This window comes from Arachis duranensis, chromosome 5, assembly GCF_000817695.3.
Source record: "Arachis duranensis cultivar V14167 chromosome 5, aradu.V14167.gnm2.J7QH, whole genome shotgun sequence".
Lineage (NCBI taxonomy): Eukaryota > Viridiplantae > Streptophyta > Magnoliopsida > Fabales > Fabaceae > Arachis > Arachis duranensis.
The window spans coordinates 92088419-92103155 of NC_029776.3; the positions used below are offsets into that span (position 1 = coordinate 92088419).

Sequence of the window (14737 nt, forward strand, 5' to 3'; positions counted from 1 at the left end):
GTGGGAAGCCTTATGTATGCCATGATTTGTACAAGGCCATATGTTGTTCAAATAGTTGCAGTAGTAAGTCGATTTATGGCAGATCCGAGTAAAGAGCATTGGAATGTTGTTAATAGGATCCTGAGATACATCAAAGGGACCTCAAATGTTGCATTATGTTTTGGAGGATCAGAATTCATTGTCAATGGATATGTCGATTCAGACTTTGCAGGTGATCTTGATAAATGAAAATCTACTACAGGCTATGTGTTTACACTTGCAGGAGGAGCTGTAAGCTGGCTATCTAAATTACAGACTGTTGTGGCTTTATCTACTACAGAAGCTAAATATATGGCAGCTACACAAGCATGCAAGGAAGCTATTTGGATCCAAAGGTTGATAGAAGAACTCGGGCACAAACAACAGAAGATTTCTGTGTATTGTGACAGTCAGAGTGCCTTGCACATTGCAAGGAATCCTGCCTTTCATTCAAGAACAAAACACATTGGAGTACAATATCACTTTGTTCGGGAAGTAGTAGAAGAAGGAAGTGTTGATATGCAGAAGATTCACACTAAAGACAACCTAGCAGATGCCATGACAAAACCAATCAACACAGAAAAATTTGAATGGTGTAGATCCTCATACGGCCTATGGAATACATAAGCAACATGAATTTTGAAAATTTATCAAAATTAGCTTTAAGTGGGAGATTGTGAAAATTAGTAAAGCTAATTTTAGAAAATAAATAAATAAATAAATAATAACTAAATAAAATGAAAGGTAATAAACAATCCTAGTTTATAACCTTAGGATTTTAATGGTTGAAAAAGAAAAGAATTATATACCTCTAATTGATGGATGGTTCATATTGAAGAGACTCACCTATAAATTGAGTTTTTCTTTAATTCATTTCAATCAAGTCATCCAGATAGAATAACATAAGATTTCTTTGAGTAGTTTTCTCCTATATTTGATAGAGAGAAGTGTGTTCTCCTTTTGTCAAGAGAGAGTGTTATTGTAGTCTCCTTGTGATAGAGAGAAGTTGTAATTCTCAAAGAAAATTATTCAATTATTTCCATATTTTATACAAATTTCTAATTTTTCATCTCTATATTTTGCTGTGTCATTTGTCTGGTACCTAACACTATACCCTATTTAACTTTGGGTTATGTGTACATTTTCAAACTATAAATGAAAATAAAGATATGTTAGAAGATAAATACACATTACTAATTGATTTTAGTAATTAATTTTAGTATACGAATAATATTTTTTATTTAAAAAAAGACCACACAAAAAATGTAAGTAATATAAATAATTGGGAACCACCTCGGATGAATGTCTATAAAGTGAACTGCGATGCAAGTGTTTTTAAAAATGAGTAATTAGCTGGCTTTGTGTGTATTATTAGAAACAGCATGAGAATTTGGATAAAAGGTTGTTCTGCCAATATGATTCTTTGTCTCTTTCTAATGTTCTTTATTGTGAACTTCATGCTATTTGGAGAGGACTTGTTATGGCTTAGGATTGCGAGTGCAAAGAGGTCATATGTAAAACTGATAATCTTGATGCGTTTTTTCTTGTTTTGCGAGACACAACCAGCATGATTAGAACTGACTTTAATCTGCTTGACAAAATTAAAGAGCTATTCCAGAGTAATTAGACAGTTACAGTAGTACTCATTCAGCACATAGCAAATAGAGTGACTGATTTAATGGCTAAAACTGCTATTTTTAATAAGCAGATGTATTTAGAATGGTTACTACCCCCTAATAGTTTAGACATTATTATTAAAAAGAAATTTTACTTTTTCTTTTAGGTCTTTTTTTCTTTATGGTATTTCCAATCACACAAAAAATTTGATATTTGCATTAATAACCCAGTGATTTGACAATTTAAATCGAAAGTTGGATAAAGATAATGGTGAGTTCTATGGTGCCTTTGTTATGGTGTCTAAATTGCCTAACTTCCCTTTTAAAGTAAAAAATAAAATATTTAAAATAAAAAACAAATCATGTAAAATTTATTAAATATAATTTATTTATCTCTTTTAGTAACTTAGGTACAAAGTAATAGACACCATAGCATTCACCAAAGATAATAGCAAACTGAAAAAATATAATATAATATAATATAATATAATTATATCAACAGTGTTCGTGAGGGTTGCATTGGGCTTTTGTTTTTAGTATAAGGATGCAAATGATGATGGTCTGATACATTTTCCATTTCCGTTTGTGTGTTTGACCAAACCTTTTTATAAATAAAAAGTTGGAACCCCTTTAAGGGTGCAATTGGATATGCACTCAAAGTTGCACCGAATCCTCAACTAGAGAAAATTGGTAGTAAGTGCTCTATATCTCTCAACAAATATGGAAGATGAATCCATTTTACACTTAAATCTAGTTTTCATCTTTAGGCTAGTGCAAATATGTTGCATACACATAATGTTTAATTTGTCTCCTCAGTGTGCTGATGACTATGATAAGATAAGACTTATCATCATATATGTATTCATCATAGCATCATTTTTTATCCCATTTATTATAGTCTTTTGGGTGGCCAAAAAGTTGAGGAGTATTTGAGAGTGTTTTAGCAAAGTATTAGGTACCATGACCCAAAAAAAGAAATTAAAGCAAAGTATTACTTTAAGTACATAGCTTGTGTAAGGTCCCACATCGGTTAGAAAAGGAAACGAAACATATTTTATAAGGGTGTGAATATTTTTTTCTAGTATAATATGTTTTGACAATTGAGTGTGGGAAGATTTCGGCTATTATTTTTATTGTCAAAGACAAAACCGTAAAGTCTTATGTGACAAAATTGACAATATCGTGTTAGGATGATCAAAATCGTTATTGTGAATCAATTATGTGTGGCTTAAGTGTTTGTATTATGTATTTAATTTTAGTTTGCATGAAATTTTATGCATGTTGTTTCTTTTAATTTATTTTTGAACTTGATATTTTACTTATGAAAAACATGATCAAAGAAATTAAACAAGATCGAAGATATGATTCGACCTGACAATATGAAAAATGTGATTCCTAAAAAAAGACACTTTGGCTCCTGATTCTGTTCAACGTGAGATAATACGACTCTTTCATCATTTCTTCTATTAATTCATAATACAAATTGTCTAGTTGGCACGTTAAGATAATGAATTGGCCTGATTATTAAATTGGTCAAAAACATAATTGTTTTTGTTTTCTCATACAAAATAATATCCTTTTAACATCAAATTGATCAGAAACTTATTTGTCATAAACTTATTTTACTTGTGCAGGAACATGTTGTATTTAAACATCACCTGTAAATTGTTGTCTTGCCATATTGCTAGCAAAATTTAGAATTTGCAATTTGCATCCTCCATCACTATTTTGCCGCTAAGGTTCATTTATTTTATTCGAAATTTTTCTTATTTTATTCACGTGAGACGTGACCTTATTTTTATCTTTTGTGATTTTAAAAGAAACTCATATATATACAATTAATGAGAAATAACTATTGATGTGCTCAAAATCATAAGTGATCTCCTCCAAAATTTCTCATACAATAATTTTATTTTCTTAAAATCAGAGTTTCTTTCTTTTTTTATTGTTATGATATTTATTGATCTATTCTTTTTTCAATAAATATTTAAATATATGATATAATAAATATAAACTAATTATAAATTAGCGAATTGAGATGTTCACTGAATTTAACAACAAAGTTTTATTTCAATGGAAGGAAGGAGAACTTAATGGTTTGATTAGTTTTAAATTAAATATTACAGACCTCATTTCTCATTTGAATTATTCTATGATCCTACTTTAGAATTGCTCGAGGCATAGGAGTTTTGACTTTCGAGAGTGGTTTCAGACTTAAAGATCACATATCTAGGCTCTAGCGAGCTTATTAGTTTTAATGGATTACCAGTGATGTGACACAGTATCGAGTTTTCTTCTTTATAATTTAGGTTTAGGTTTGAATATTGATTTGGAATGTTAAATGTACATGTAGAAAACTCTGTTTTCAATTTCTAATCGATGAAATTCTGGTCAAATTTTAGGTGGGAATTGAAACCCGAATGTAACGTTTTAAGAGGTAAGTTTTTTTTTCAAACGTAGTGGGTTATATTTTGTTAATTATTAAAAAATAACATATAAAAATGTCTAAAAATAGAATAGTATAATAAAAAATAGAGATTTTTTAAAATAATATACTGAAGGTATTTATCTAACAGTGCATAGTCGAAAAACAAAGAAAAATCTTAAAAAAGAAAGAGTAAGAAGTAAAACTAAATAAAATATTATTTCGTATACTAAAATCAACTACCAATAAATATAGGTATAGTTTAACTTATTTTTAATATATATTTTATATTTTAATATATAATTGATATTAGTGACTAATTTTTATGACTAAATTTAGTATACACTTAGGTAGCGTTTATTTTGAAGCATTGGAACGGAGACTGAAAAACTGAGATTCAATATTATATTTATTGGTCCAGAGACTGATACTAAAATTTCAGTCTCTATTCTCAAAATTTTAGTATTTTAGGCTGTGTTTGGTTGATGTCTCAAAATAATAAAGACATAAACACAAATACATATAAGCATATAGACACAAAAAAACACTCAATTTCTCATCTTGTTTGTAGTTTAAACACAACAAAATATACAACTCAAAATTTTACTAAAATGTCAATTTTATCCTCATCATTTTTTTCCACCACTATTTTTGTCTAATCCCTCTTTCAGAGTTATCATCAACATCAATACCACTTAAATCTTCAACCAAATATAAAGGCAATAATATGCCAATCTAAATTAAATTTAATAAAATCAACAAAAATTTTAATTTGTTGCATATCTATAAAATAAGATATACAGATTTAATTTTTTAATAAAAAATTTAATAAAGGGAGAATAGAAGAGGAAAAGATTGGAGATGTTCTTTTTGAAGAGGATGAACGACCATCATTAGAGAGAGGATATGGAGAGAAGCGCCGTCGAAGCTTGAAGCAACTGGCGGATTTGGATGACGATGGATCTGGACTCCCATAGCCTGAACCCTTCGAGAGAGAAGGAGGAGCAGACGCAGTGGTTCTTGATGGAGGAACAATGGCAATCGACGGCAAAAAAAAAATGAATACAGATTTGACTATCCGAGGAAAAGGACAAGACAGAGAGAGAAGGCATAATGGACAAAGATGAAGAGTGGAAGAGAGGAGTGCTGGGTGCTGAGAAGAGAAAGTGAGAAAGAAGCAACAGTACGCATGCAAAGAGGAAGAGGGAGAGGCGGCGATCGGTGGTGGGGAGTGAGAAAGGATAGAGGATGGAGCTGCTGAGACAATGAGAAGTTGCAGAGTGGGAGGCGATGCATGAAAGAAGAACTGGAGACAGATTTGGGAGGATGAGAGTTTGAATTTGGAATTTTGAAAATTAAATAAGGGTAAAATTGTAAAAAAAATAGTGTCTCATAAGTTATGTCTCAGTATCTCAACTATTTGGAGGTACACAAATTTAGTATTTCCGTATCTTTCCGTTTCCATAAAAAAATTGTGTCTCAACAAACCAAACAGGAGACATGTCATCGTGTCTATGTCTCTTTGAGACATGGACAGCATCCAAACACTACCTCAGTATCTTCAAAAAGTAAAGACACACAAGACTGAAAATTTTTAAAACAGAGACTAAAACTTTAATAATATTTTATATCTAAAATACCCTCCATCAAAACTTAAAAATCTAACTCTACCCATTTGGCTTATTCTTTCTCTGCAACCACTTGTCCCTGCATTGTCGTCGCCGCTCGTCCTTGTGCTGTTGCCGCCGATCGTCCCTGTGTGTTAGCCACGCTTGTCCCTGTGTGTTTACCGCGCATTCGCCACATGCCCGTCACTGCTTGTGGACCAATGACTAATGTGGTGGCTTAAAAATTTTTTCGAGAGAATAGCGGAGGTAAACGCTAATGAAAGGACAAAGGTTCTTTGCTAATGAAATGACCAATCTGTTTTAGGGAGTATGGCAGATGAAAGTTGGATTATATTGGTCTTTGATGGGATAATATTTTTTATCATGTATGTTTGGAATTATGGAAACAAGCTCAAGTATGAAATTGAAGTCAAACAAAAGCTGTCAATGGATTTGACGCGAGAATTAGATAGCAATCTATGCACAACACGAGCTCTTGAAATTGGTCTTCTTTATAATGAGTTAGTCAAAGGAAGTGGGGATTAGGAATTTCAGGTTTTATGATTTGGGAATTTTTTGATGTTTTAATTTTAAATAGGGGTAATTTGGTTAATAGCTTTATTTTAGTCCTTGTATTTATTTTAAATCAAACAAAATATTGAGACATAACTCAGTCTTGTACACTGTTACATCAAACACAATACTAAAATTTATTTCAGTATCTGTCTTTCAATTTCAGTCTTTGTCTTCCAATCTCAGTCTCTCAATCTCAGGCTCTCTTCCAAACATTACTGAAATATATCTCCAGAAAATGGAGACACATGAGATTGAAATTTTGGAGATGGAAACTAAAATTTGAATAACATTTCTTTTCAAAAATATCTTAATTTAATTTTTCAAATATTAAATCTATCTTCCAATCTCTATATTTATTTTAAATTAAACATAATACTCAATTATAATTCGGTCCAATATATTTTAGGCTCAATTTTATTGATATGAAAGGAGGTTTGGTGTCATTCCCGGATATGGGTTGCTGGGGTTCCATACCAATCTGTGGGGCAGCCTTTTTTCTGGTGTCAGGGGCCTGGTTTGGTGTCATTCCCGGATATGGGTTGCTGGGGTTCCATACCAATCTGTGGGGCAGCCTTTTTTCTGGTGTCAGGGGCCGGAAATCGGACCATAAGACATGGTTTTTTTCAGCTTTGGACCAACAACTCGTTGGGTCCGATTTGAAGAAGGTGAAACTTTGAATGAGCTAAAAGGCAACTCGGACCGTCCGAGTTGCTAGTGGGGTAATTTTTTTTACTTCCTCAAATGAAATCGGAGGGTACGATTAGGGTTTTTAAATAATTTTTTGAATGTAGTACACCTTATCGGAGGGTCCGACTTGTTGGGGACTCTAAACAAAAGTGTCTGAATGCTGGTGAGACCTACTCGCGTCTTCTTCTTCTTCAACGGTTCTTTTCTCTCTGGCTTTGGGTTCTCTGTTTCTTCTTTACTTAGATAATAGTTACAGATCCATTTCTCAAATTTTTGATGTTGTTTACGTGATTAAGAGTAATGAGTGACAGAGTTTTATTGAAGGTGTATTATTTTGGGCAGATTTTATTACAAACATCTGAAGGAGTAACATTTGTTTGTGAAAATCCGTTAGATGTTGTGATTCCTTTCACAATCTCATTTGAAGAGCTCAAAGATGTGATCTGTGAGAAGATTCACTCTGAGAGGGCAAGAAGAGTAGCCTGCATTCTATATAGATACCCGATACAAGTGTTTGGTGGATTCGTCCAGTTTCAAACCAAATATGTAACGGACGAGGCGAGCATGCAAGAGATGTTTTCAATGTATATTGAAAATCGGAGTCAACTCGCGTTCATCGAGTTGTATGTTGAGTTCGAGCAATCTGAGGCCGACCGGAATATTCTACGGGAAGATTACAATAGCGACAGCGAAGAAGAGTTCGAAAGCAACTACGAAGTTGTTGGTCCAGATGGAGATGAAGATCAAGGTGACGGACCTATGGCTCCGGATGTGTCAGATGTGGCAAATGCATTGGCAAACGAAGTGCCGTTTGAGGAGCCATCATTTATGCGAGTTTTGGATTTGGAAGCCATGCATGTTCCAGAGTTTCCGGATTATACCAGTGCAGGTACGTAATTGTCTATATTTATAAAATGTGATAGAATTTTTTAGTAATTTATGTTGAAAGTTGGAGCAACTAGCATGTGACTGAATTAGTTGAATATAAATTAGAAATTATATAGAAATTAGTAAATCAGTCAAATAGCAGATAGGATTCATGTGTTAAAGTTAGAAAACTTTAGTAAATATATAAATTCATATTTATAACTAAGTTAGTAAAGTAGATTAATATAAATTAGTATTTATTAGTAATATAGTAAACCAGTGAGGTAGTTAAATAGAAATTAATATCTGTTAGTAAATTAGTGGAAGATAAATTCGCAGTCATTGTAAATAATTTAAGTAGTTAAATAGAAATAAATGGGTGTTATGTCATAATTGATGCAGTAACAAATTGGTTACGTTCAATTTCAATGTTACAATATTTGTGTTTTAAATATGTTTTGTGTGGCTCTCCTTGTGGCAGAAATTCCGTTTGTCGCAGATGGTGAATTTGCTGTTGGGATGGAATTCAGTTCAAGGGAAGCTGTTATTAAGGCGATAAAAGAGTATACCATACGAAGAAGCGTAGACTACCGGGTATATGAATCTGAGCCGTTGACATTTTATGCTAAGTGTACACAGTATGGGTCAGGGTGTGATTGGCTTATCCGGGTTAGCATGATCAGCCGGAAGTACTGTTGGGTTATAAGGAGGTATAATGGCAGTCACACATGCACCAGAGCAACAATTTCTCAGGATCATTCGAAGTTGGGTTCAAATTCAATTGCAGAAGCAATAAAGCCATTGGTTGAGGCTGACCCCTCCTTAAAGGTAAAATCGGTTATAGCAGAGGTGCAATCAAAGTTCAACTACACCGTTAGTTATCGGAAAGCATGGTTGGCTAAGCAAAAGGCAGTGGAAAAAATATTTGGAGGCTGGGAAGCATCGTACGAAGCCTTGCCTATATGGTTTGGGGCCATGTGTCATAAGGAGCCATCAGCTGTTGTTCATTTTGAGACTATGCCTGCATATCAAGGTGATGACTTGGTGGCTGACATTCGGGTATTGCATCGAGTCTTTTGGAGTTATTACCCCTGCATTAGAGCATTCAGACATTGTAAGCCAGTTGTCCAGGTGGATGGGACACACTTGTATGGAAAGTACAAGGGTTGTCTACTAGTGGCAGTTTCACAAGATGGCAACAACAATATCGTCCCAATTGCATTTGCTATTGTGGAGGGAGAGACTTCTGATGCATGGTACTTTTTCCTTAGTAACCTTCGTCAGCATGTTGTAACTCGGGATGGTGTGGGACTGATATCCGACCGCCATGAATCCATAAATGCCGCTGTGGAACGGAGTAATGGTGCTTGGTCACCTCCAAGAGCTTTCCATATGTTTTGCATCAGACATATAGAATCGAATTTTCTGAGGAAATTCAAGGCCCCGTACTTGCAGAAATTGGTCGTCAATTTAGGTAACGCTCAGTGTAGCTAATTAATGTAATAAAACATTTACGTTCAATAAGTGTGTTTACCTCTTTGTGTTTGTTTGTATCCTTTTATCATACAGGATACTCGAGGACGGTGCGGGAGTATGAAGTTCGCTACCAACGTTTACGAGAATGGGGCGAGGCCTACACTAACTGGTTAAATCGAATCCCCCGCGAATAGTACGCGTTGGCTTTTGATGGTGGGTATCGATGGGGTCATATGACGACGAATCTAGTGGAATGCATCAACTCAGTATTGAAGGGTGCTCGCAATCTACCCGTCACTGCCCTTGTGAAGGCAACATTTTACAGGCTTAACGAGTTGTTCACACGAAAAAGGGCGGAGGCGGAAGCCCGGATTAATGCTGGGCATGTGTTTTCTGAAGTCGTCACCTCGAAGTTGCATGCAAACCAACTTGCATCAGGAAACATACAGGTTAGTTGCTTTGACCGGCTGAATGAGGTATTTGAGGTGCGTGAGATGCCCAGTGGACTGGAGTTTGCAGTCGACCTACGAGGCCTTCGATGTGACTGTGGTGAGTTCTAGGTGGATAAAGTCCCCTGTCGACATGTGTTCGCATGTTGTGCCAACCAGCGACTGGACTGGCAACTGTATGTGCATGATGTGTATAAGATGGACCAAATTCGGCGTGTGTACCGAGCAAGGTTTAGGCCACTAGGTAACCCGACTACATGGCCTGGTTACAATGGACCTCGGTTCATACCAAATCCATTCCTGAGACGAGTGACAAAAGGCCGACCCAGAATGACGTGCTTCTTAAATGAGATGGACACGCGTATGTTACGTCGGCCTAGGCGATATACGCTTTGTGGAGCTGAGGGACACAGCCGTAGCAGATGCCGTCGGTCCGGTGGTGCAAATGCCGGCGGAGGTACTCAGTAGATTCACATTCTCATATGATAAGACATATGTAGCATTACTTAATATGACATGAGTTGTCCACCTTTGTTAAGAAATTATTTTATGTAACATGACCTGCTCTATGTAGTGATATAAATGTCAACAATCTAGTATTATTCTCCACCTGTTTCATTATATAATATGTTTCATTATATAATATGATATCAACTGTCGAAATGGCTTAATTTGATATGCCATTCCTAGTTATATATTCAAAATTTTGAAACACTAATACATAGTCCAGGACCTTAATACATAAATAAGTTCATTAATACTAAAATATTATGAATATACAAACTGATGTTACCACAGTCCATTTCATTAAGACATACTGTCCAATGCATATAAAGTATTCTAAAGATAATCCACATCATTAATTTACAAATAAGTTAATTACACCACAACTACTTTCTCGTTGCCCACTTCACGTCCTTCACAAAGTTCTTGCATTTTTTAGCGGCCTTTTTGAACACGGACGGAGTGTAGCGATTAGTGCTACGGCGTGGCGGATCAATCCTCAGATTGTAACCTTTGGCTTTGTCATCCGGAGTGTCACAATGACCTGCATACAATTTAATCAAAACAATTATAATTATGGTTTTAGGTAATCGAAACAAGAGAGATACCACATATCATTTAATCAAATCAGATGGAGACACGAATAATGAACACCAAATGAGTCACTAGTAGAACATGTAAAGCAAAATACACAATAATATTACCATCATTACGCGATTCCTCATCGTCATCGAACTCCTCTATATCGTCCTCCTCAGCATCATCCTCGTCATCCGGTCCATCTACTAGATACGCATTGGTGTCTTCTCGGAGTGTGTTAGCATCTTCTTCAAGAGGTATCATGGAAACACGGTTCGGATTTTGACTATTAAGAACTCCGCGCCCACCTTCACTTCTACTAGAGTCAACAGACACAAATCCTCCAGAAGCAACCGATGAGGTATGGCATGGAAGCCTCGCATCCAACGAATACCTACCTGCCATGAAATCAGGCTGACTGCGATATTGTGAATGTCCAGCATCTGCAGCCATGAACCCAAGCAATTGGCTAAAAGAACCTCCTTCTCCTGTTTCAAACTGTGGCATACCCCAATATTGTTGATGCATTGGATATGACGTGGTAAACTGTGTCTGAGGTACATACTGGCCTGAGGATTGAGGTTGATCTTGTGGAATCGGATTGGGAGGTGGTGGTGGCGGCGATAGCGGCTCCTGTTCCTCATTGTCATCATCCGCATCCTGGCTACCCTCTTCCATTTCCTCATTGTCATCATTCTCTTTTACAACAAGGTTCGACAAATACAATCGGTCCCCAAATTTGGATCGGTACCAGTTCATGTAATACTCCAATGGATATTGTGAGGGCATTGGAACCTCAGAAAGAACGTGGTTATACCTGTTTGTCCACATCATTACCCAATATGAATGACTCGGCGCCGTGGCCCAGTTAAGATTCTTAGGACCAGTCAGGACTTCTCCGTGCGCCTTGTCCAGATTCTGTTCCTGACAAGGTACCCCCTGAACTAAACTGAACTGTTGCCTAATCCTATCGGTAGCATGCCACTCGATGCATTCGAATGACACCAACGGCACTGTTGCGCTCCAAACAATCGATTGCATGTAGATTTCAGGAGGAATTATATTTGGATCCACGCGATCAACAGAATAAGCATACCACACAAACTGCCAATCATAAATGAAACTCATATTACAACCCACATCACAGTTACAATACCAATGCTTCGTCATATTTAGCTCAAATAGAAAATCTGAAAGTAATACATCTTTAAATGAAAACTAACCTGGCCTTCCTGAAGTTCATCAAAGGCTTTCCTAAAGTGACTTAGTGTCAGATATCTATATCGGCGGTCACCGCGCTCCCAGTTACGCCACCTAATATGATATAATTAACTAGTGCAACTGAATTCTAATTATCAAGAAACGGATACATTGCAACATAATATTACCTGTTTGCTAGCGGAAAACTACGGGGCTCCCTAGGAAGAGGCGATAGATAAGGCAGTCGGATCCAAGCCCATCCGAGCAGAAGTATCAGTGGACCATCGATTTTCTTACAGTTAAAGCGTGATGCCCTGCATAGTGCCCTGTAGAGGTGAGCTAAGCATGCTGATCCCCAGCTGTACTGAATAATACTCCCGAAATCACGTAGCAATGGTAGAATCTTCCAATGCACACCTGCTCCAGATTTATCCCCAAACAAGATCGTCCCGATAAGCAACATAATGTGGCACTTCACATACCTATGTATACTTATCTCATCAGTCAACTGTAAATTTTCTTTCAGATCACGCAGCCACGTCAGTTTTATACAGCATCCTCGACACTGGTCCTTAGACGGTGCAACTCCAAATTGATCCAAACACTCAGCCTGTAACGCTTTGACACTACTCATTGCCATCCCCGTTACTGGAAGACCATCCGTCGGAAGACCAAGAATTAAAGCCACATCTTCAAGAGTTACGGCACATTCACCAATGGGAAGGTGGAACGTGTGTGTATCTGGGTGCCACCGTTCGATTAGAGCGTTCATAAGTGCTTTCTGGCACTGTACTACACCAATTTGCGATGCATGATAAAACCCAATAACTCGTAAATACTCCTCAACCCTATCGTCGTACCGATCGGGAGGAAGTGGATGGTTACACGTCAACATTCTTAATTCCTACAAAAAAGATCACAAATTATCAGTCAACTAATTAACCAATTCTAACTCACTACTTGGCGACAAGAAATTAATTAGAAGAACAAATCATTAACAAAAATTGCACAACTAACTCAACAACACATATTAGTTGAGGCCACAGAACATTCATAAATTTTTTGACTAAGTCAAAGTAAAACAAATATTTACAAAAAATATTTCACTAATCCTTGAAATTTCTCAAAACTAACTCTTAATGACATCAACTAATAAATACATTCCTAATCAATTCACAAAAATATGACAACATTAGACATGCTGGATATTTATTTATTCGCAGTAGAGTCCAGTTTTTCTAACATATAACACTATAATTTGTATTTTTAAGTATCTACTAACTACTACTTAAGTAAAGTTAAACACATATATATAAATTCTAAAAAAATACTAATAATCATTCTCATTATATTTCTAAATTCACATTCTAATAACAGTTATGAATAATTAATTTCCTACCAATTATGATTATTATTAGCGAAATCAAACTAAATATCTATTAAAAAATAATAGTAACCATGAATTTTTTATTCTCACATTCAATTACTGACGACTATAATAATATTTAACTTTCTAACGATTATAACTAAAAAAATTTAAAAAATAAAAAAAACATTCCATAAAATTTTTTATTAATAATCCGGTTTACATTTTATAATTTATTTTTTAAATAATAACACTTCCTAACACTAACAAGCCACAATTATAACTAGAAAAAATTAAACAAAATAAAAAATTCATGTTCTGTGAAAAAATTTTATTTATACACCGGTTTAAATATAACTAATTTTCTAAGTACTAATTCTCACTTCACCCACTAATAAATATATTAAAAACATTTAAACAATTTTTAAAAAAAAACCTGTCTGTTTTACGTAAATAAATTCTAACTACATTATATTTTCTGATTCTATGTAAGAATAATAAAAATTCAGACCATAACAATAATAATTTTAAAAATTAAATAATAACAAAATTTCGGAAAAAAATTAAAAAAAATTAGAAAATAGTTCTAACCGTTCTATGTATATTTCTAAGTTCAGATCCTAATAACAATAAGAACAACTAAATTGTAAGAACAATATTTATAATTATAAAAATTTAACAAAATATTAAATAAACTTACATAATCAGAATGGCTGAGATAGTGTCTAATATGAAGCTCAGAGCGATCAACATCTTTGATTTTATATTTTTTCGGCATTTTCCTTATTTCTTCAACAAACACAGCCACTACCAGAGGAATGAAGAAGAAGAATGGAGTTTGGAGGTTGGGAGTGAAGGCTGATAGTGAGATATCAGATGCTGGGAGTCCCACTACATGCATATGTTGGTAATCAGGGCACCGCCTTGGGGAGTGAGGGTTGCACGACGCGTGTCTAGAGAGCCCACAAAACGGACCATCCGTCTTGAATCATACATATCGCAGGGTCCGCTTTGTTCAGCACATGCATCTCTCACATGTCGCAGGGCCCGTGTTGTTGAGGAGCAGCATGTCGCACGGTGCGAGTTGCTTGCACCAACACTCACGGTCCGATTTCTATATAACCTGACACCACCCCTTTGTGCAGCACTCCTCCTTCCCATAACGTAGTTCAACACCACCCTTCCATCCATATAGAAATTAAAAAGCGTATATTTTATACCAAACACAATATAAAAACTTAATTCAATTTTAGCCTCTCAAACCCTATCTAATCTCCTTTCCAAATGCAGTCTTTGACATGCTTATTGCAAATAAATCTCTTCTAATTTAAGAGATTCATTTGTGATACTTTGCAAACGCATGTTCC

The 14737-nt window shown here is 35.3% G+C and overlaps 1 protein-coding gene across 1 annotated transcript; it reads left to right on the plus strand.

The window, feature by feature from the left end:
- Window positions 1-7229: 7229 nt before the first annotated feature.
- On the plus strand, window positions 7230-9466 carry LOC107490352 (uncharacterized). The gene is made up of 3 exons (XM_016111128.3): window positions 7230-7818; window positions 8278-9270; window positions 9366-9466. The coding sequence occupies exons 1-3, from the start codon at window positions 7230-7232 to the stop codon at window positions 9464-9466; spliced, it is 1683 nt and encodes a 560-aa protein (XP_015966614.1).
- The last annotated feature ends 5271 nt before the right edge of the window (window positions 9467-14737 follow it).